The 6,082-nt window shown below is 52.3% G+C and overlaps 1 protein-coding gene across 1 annotated transcript in view; it reads left to right on the top strand.

Moving 5' to 3' along the window:
- FRMD6 (FERM domain containing 6) overlaps positions 1 to 2,474 on the top strand; it is a 10,031-nt gene extending 7,557 nt beyond the window's left edge. The window contains exons 11-14 of the mRNA XM_009081484.1: positions 8 to 216; positions 311 to 436; positions 1,570 to 1,661; positions 2,190 to 2,474. Coding sequence (XP_009079732.1) covers positions 8 to 216; positions 311 to 436; positions 1,570 to 1,661; positions 2,190 to 2,474 — 712 coding nt within the window. The remainder of the gene's footprint in view (positions 1 to 7; positions 217 to 310; positions 437 to 1,569; positions 1,662 to 2,189) is intronic.
- The last annotated feature ends 3,608 nt before the right edge of the window (positions 2,475 to 6,082 follow it).

Genomic DNA, 6,082 nt, shown 5'->3' with positions numbered 1-6,082 from the left:
CCCGCCACTCTACTGCCAGTCACAGCAGCTCCCACACCTCTGGCATCGAGGCCGACCCCAAGCCCAGGGAGGTGGGGCCTGAGGACACCTTCTCGGGCGCCAGTGCCCACCGCAAGCTGAAGACCTGCAGCTCCATGACCAGCCACGGCAGCTCCCACACCTCCGGCGTGGAGAGCGGAGGGAAGGACCGGCTGGAGGAGGACTCTCAGGATGATGGTGAGACACCAGTTTGCATTTCCAGCTTGGGTGAATGGGATTGGAGGTGATCTGAAGGTGCACATCAATGATTCATCCTATCTTCTTCTGGCAGAAATTGAGATGCTGGTGGATGACCCCCGGGAGCTGGAGCAGGCAGGAGAGATGGAGGTGAGCCCTGACATGTGTGTCTACATCACAGAGGACATGCTGCTGTCACGCAAGTTCAACGGGCACTCGGGTAAGGTGCTGCCTGATCTCATCTGTCATTTACAAGGACAGACTGAGGGAGTTGGGGCTGTTCAGCCTGGAGAAGAGAAGGTTGTGTGGAGACCTCAGAGTAACCTGCCAGGAGCTGAAGGGGCTCCAGGGAAGTTGCAGAGGGATCTGTGTTAGGAACTGCAGTGACAGGACAAGGAGTAATGGGGATAAATGGAAAGAGGGGAAATGTAGATTAGATCTCAGGCAGAAGTTTTCCCTGGTGAGACACTGGCACAGGTTGCCCAGGGAGGCTGTGGCTGCCCCAACCCTGGCAGTGCTCAATCCAGGTTGGCTAAAGCCTTGAGCAACCTGCTCTGGTGGGAGGTGTCCCTGCCCAGGGCAGAGGATTGGGGCTGGATGATCTGTAAACTCCATTCCAACCTCTTCACAATCTATGAATCTATTTCCGATTCTCCATTGCAAGTCTCACCTTTGGGAGTTGGAATTTTAAGGGCCTTTCCAACCCAGGCCACTCTCTGATTCCATTCTATGATTCTTTGGGGGTTGGCAGAGTGAAATTAGCCCTGTGTCCACTTGGCATGCCAGAAAAAGGCATTTGCACAGAGGTTTGAAGGAGAGATAGGTACAAAAAAGAGGAAACTACCTCAGGTCACACCAGGGAGGGTTTAGATTGGATATTAGGAAAGGTTTCTTCCAGGAAAGGGTTGTCCAGCCCTGGCCCAGCTTTCCAGGGCAGCGGTGGAGTCACCATCCCTGGAAGGATTTAACAGCCATGTGGGTGTGGCACTTGGGGACATGGTTAGTGGTGGGCTGGGCGAATGGCTGAACTCAATTATCTTCTCCAGAGCTGTGCATGCACCCAGAGAGTCACCCATATTTCCAGCTCCATGCTGGGAGCTGCTGGAAGGTCTCTGAGGTGCTGAGCTCCCTGGGAATGGCTTTGGATGCCATTTTGGAGCAAATTTGGGATACTTTGTAGGTAACACCAGTTGCAGCTGGAGCCATTGGGATGAAGTCACCCCAAGGAGCTGAGGGTGCCATTGCCCCAAAGCACAGGCAAGCCCCCAGGAGCAGCAGACATGGATCCCAAGTGAGCTGAGACACCTCTCAAAGTAACCTTTGCACCCTCCTCTTCCTCTCTTGTCCATGTAGGACTTATTGTGAAAGAGATCAGCTCCTCCACCTCCAGCTCCTCAGAGACAGTGGTGAAGCTGCGGGGGCAGAGCACTGACTCCTTACCCCAGGTACATGGTGCTGGTGAAGCTTTGGTGGGGTTGTCACATAAGAAGGACAGGGAACTGTTGGAGCAAGTCCAGAGAAGGCCACAAACCTGCTCAGAGCACTGGAGCACCTTCCCTACAAGGACAGGCTGAGAAAGTTGGGGCTGTTCAGCCTGGAGAGGAGAAGGTTGTGTGGAGACCTCAGAGCAAACTGCCAGGAACTGAAGGGGCTCCAGGGAAGCTGCAGAGGGACTCTTGGGTAGGAACTGCAGTGACAGGACAAGGAGTAATGGGGAGAGATTGAAAGAGGCAAATTCAGACTCAGGAAGAAGTTCTTCCTGTGAGAGTGGTGAGACAGTGGCACAGGTTGCCCAGGGAGGCTGTGGCTGGCCCAACCCTGGCAGTGCTCAATCCAGGTTGGCTAAAGCCTTGAGCAACCTGCTCTGGTGGGAGGTGTCCCTGCACTGGCACTGGATGATCTCTAAGTGCCATTCCGACCCCTTAACATACTGTGATGCTCTGATGGGTCCTGAGCCTCCTCTCTTTTCCCAGACAACCTGCAGAAAGCCAAAGACGTCGACAGACCGGCACAGTCTGAGCCTGGATGACATCAGGCTCTACCAGAAGGACTTCTTACAACTGGCCAACCTGTGCCAGGACACAGCACAGAGCTACACCTTTGGCTGTGCCCATGGGCTGGAGGAGGATGGGCTCTACTGCAATGGCTGTTTGGCCCAGCAGTGCATCAACATCCAGGAGACCTTCCCAGTGAAAAGAACCAGCAAATACTTCTCCTTGGATCTCACCCACGACGAAGTCTCCGAGTTCGTCGTCTGAGTGCCGTGGGGGGCAGGACCTGCTGCTGCCCTCAGGGTGAGGCTGGAGCTCCCTGCCCTGCATGGGGGGCATCACCACCACCTTTCCCCCACCGCTGCACACCGAGGCCATGGAGTCCATGGCACTGGGAGGATTGTCCCGATGGAGGGCAGAATGTGGATCCCTGGGCACGGTGGAGTCCTACTGGTGGTCCCTCAGCATCTCCTCCAGAGGAGTTTGTGCCAAACACAAGTTGTCTTATTTTGACTGGGAGAAGCACATCTGGTTGGATCCAGAAGGAGCTCATCCATGTTTTCTCATGGAGAGGTGGCCTCTTCCCTTCCTTGCCCCTATCCGGCAGCTCCAGTGGCTCCAGTGGCAGCTGGAGAGAAAGTGCCAGACTGTTGTGTTCAAGTCAAGCCAAAGAATTGTAAATAACCCTAAAGGCCAGTATGGGGAGGGAGAATCAAGCAATAACCAGCCAGGGATCTCTGGGCACAGTGATGTTCCGTGGAGGAAGCAGCATCTGGGACAGAGCATCATCCCAGTTCTTCCCCAGACATGTGCTGGAGATCAGGCCAGAGCAGTCCCCAGCGAGGTGGGTGTTGCTGGGAGCTCTCAGAGCCATTTGCAACTTGGTTTTTGCCTTTTCCTTTGAGTTTTTTTGGAGAGCAAAACCCCCAAACCAAACAAACACCTACCCAAAACAAAAAGCGAGCAAAGGAGGATGGAAAAGAATAGATCACCTGTAAGGATATTGCAATAATACAGCCCAAATGTTGAATATCTAGAGAATACATATATAAATATATCAAGGTATGTATGTTTATATATGTCTGGATCTTACAGAACCATTTGCATTTAACTCCTGCTCTAAAATACCTTTTATACAAAAGATTTGCCTCTCTTCTTTCATGAACCATATAAACAATCCTATTTTTTCTAAGCACTAAGGTGAGAAAATAGACTTTCCTCTCGAGGAGAATATGTATGCAACTGCCTTGTCCATGTGGCTCTTCCCAGCGCAGCCTCCATTGTGTATTCCCAAGGCTTTTCCTGCGTCTTTAAGTCTTTTACGGTTGGAATAACTCTGCCAGAGGAGGATGGTGATGTGCTAGAGAAATCCAAGGGTGGCTTCTAGGGAAGCCATCCTGCCCAGGTGGAATATTTGCCATTGGTACTGGAGGGTGAAGCATTCCAGAGCTGATACTCACAGCACAATCAATGCCTTTTTGGAGAAGATTTTTAATTAGAGTTTAGCCATTAACAGCCAAAGTTTTGCCATATTTTGATATCACATTGTTTTTTTAACTGGAAACTTTTCTTAAGCAAAAAAAAAAAAAGAGAATAATTTTATAAATAAGCACAATCTTATTTTTATAAGAAATGTTGGGGGAGGGAGCCAAGAAAGCTGGTACCAAAAGAAATGGAGTGTAGCTATAGGCACAGTGCAAAAAAACCTTGGTGTTACTGGAATTTGGGAGCAGGGATGGGAGAGCTTTGTGTGCTGTCATGGGATCGTGGCACTGGCACTGTGTTCCCACCCCAGAGCTTGATCTCACCTGGCATGAGGGATTTGATGGGAAAATAATGTTGGCAGCCACATGCTGGCAGGGCAGGCAGGAGCATGGTGGCCCCTAGAGCATCCCTAAAACATCCTTATCTTCCCTAAATCCACCCAGGGCAGCTGGAGGAGGATGCCTAGGGGCTCAGGGCTGTGTGCCCTGCTCTGGTTTGGGGGAGACCACAGCAAACACCTCTCTAATGGGTGCTACATCCCAGCCTGGAATAGTTTGCCACTCCAGATTCCAATCCATGGCTGGGTTTGTGGTGTGTGCGCCAGCAACATGTGTTCCCAAGCAGGAAAATCCCCCCAGATTCATCTCCAGCCTCTTTTTTCCCCCCTTTGCCAGCACTTGTGGGTGGCTGCAGCACCCAGCTGGGGGGTCCTGCTGGCAGCCTGGGTGCTCTCTGTGGGCTCCTCACCCACTGCTCTGCAGAAACATGGAGCTAGAGGGATCACAGGGATAAAATGTGTAAAGAAATGCTCAACATTGCTCAGGATTTGGGAGGGACAGCTAAACCAGGGCCTCTTCAGTTATTTCCCCCCATCCCGTTATCCTGCAGTCTAAGTGGAGTGATGGGGTTGGAGTGATGGGGTTGGAGTGATGGGGTTGGAGTGATGGAGTTGGGATGATGCTGAGGGCTGGGATGGAGCTCACCCCTGGCCAACCAGTAGCAGTGCCAGGGAGCAGGGCAGGACACAGAGGTGCTGTTTATTCCCATTTATTCCATGTGGGTCGGATGGGGACGGAATGGCTGTCCCCACCTGCCCTTCCTGCCATTCCCGCTGCAATAACGAGCTGTCGGTCTGCATGAACTAGTCCTTTCTGTGAAAGGATCTTCCCATCGGGACGATGGGAGAGCCAGTGACTGTGTTACAAAAGGAACAAAAGGAATTAAAAAAACCCAAGGAAAACTCTACGGAAAACCCTGGAGGGAAATTCTTTTGTACCAATGAAGTTTGTTGTGTGCCTTTTGCGGTACGGGCTGGACGTGACAATAAAGTGACAGTTGTTTGCATCAGTTTGACTCTTGGAGATGTAAATTGCTCCCAGGCTTAAGGGAGGGGTTAAACCAGTCGGAATTTAAGGACATGTTCCATCTACTGTGCTCTCGCTCTGGTGATCCGCTGAGCCCAGCGCCAGAGAACAGGTTAAGGCAACTCCTGCCTCGGGCAGGGAAATGGATGGGCTGAGCCTTTCACTCCGGATTTGGGGTGATTTTTAGGGAAGTGGCAGCCAGTTCCGGCGCTTTGGAGTTAGGAGGAGGCATGGGTGGAGCTGCAGGAGCTCCTGAAGTAAGTAAGGGTATGTAGTAAGGTTGTGGGTGGGAGTGCCTGTGTGTCCCGGTGGGATGCTCAGAGGGATGGATGGGAGTGCCTGTGCATCCTGGTGGGATGCTCCGAGGGATGGATGGGAGTGCCTGTGTGTCCCGGTGGGATGCTCAGAGGGATGGATGGGAGTGCCTGTGCATCCTGGTGGGATGCTCCGAGGGATGGATGGGAGTGCCTGTGTGTCCCGGTGGGATGCTCAGAGGGGTCCCAACCTTCAGGAGCTGTGGGGCTCTGCACTGGGATAAAGGGATGAGCCCCTAGCTGTGGAGCTGTGGGGGCATGACCTGTCCCCAGCCCCTCAGGACCCCAGTCCTCCTCCCCAGCTCAGGCATGGAGACAGGCAGTTGTCACCAGTGTGGTGAGTGAGTCAGTCCTTTGCCTGCTGTGCTCCACCCTTTTAATCCCTCTTTTTCCTCTGCTTGGAGCAGGCTCTCCTTAGGGATTGGGGGATGGCAGTTTAGGAGCAGCACCCAGGTGTGTTTTCCCAACGGAAGAGGTTCCACCGTGTCAGTTAAAGACATGACCCAGAGCAGGATGTTGAGGTGATGGTTTTGGGTGGAGCATGTGGATTCTCCAGTGTCTGATAAAGGATCTGTGCTGCCTTTCTCTTCCATAACTCCCACCTCCCATTAGGGCTAATTAAACTCCTCAGAACATGATTAACCGTATTTTTTCGGGGTGATTTTTCAAGGTTTGCTGATTCTTCCTCCAGCCAAGAAAAACTGTTGCGGAA

The sequence above is a fragment of the Acanthisitta chloris genome, unplaced genomic scaffold (genome assembly GCF_000695815.1).
Source record: "Acanthisitta chloris isolate BGI_N310 unplaced genomic scaffold, ASM69581v1 scaffold3409, whole genome shotgun sequence".
Lineage (NCBI taxonomy): Eukaryota > Metazoa > Chordata > Aves > Passeriformes > Acanthisittidae > Acanthisitta > Acanthisitta chloris.
The sequence above is the reverse complement of the archived record's forward strand: the minus strand, read 5'-3'. Positions and strand labels throughout refer to the sequence as shown.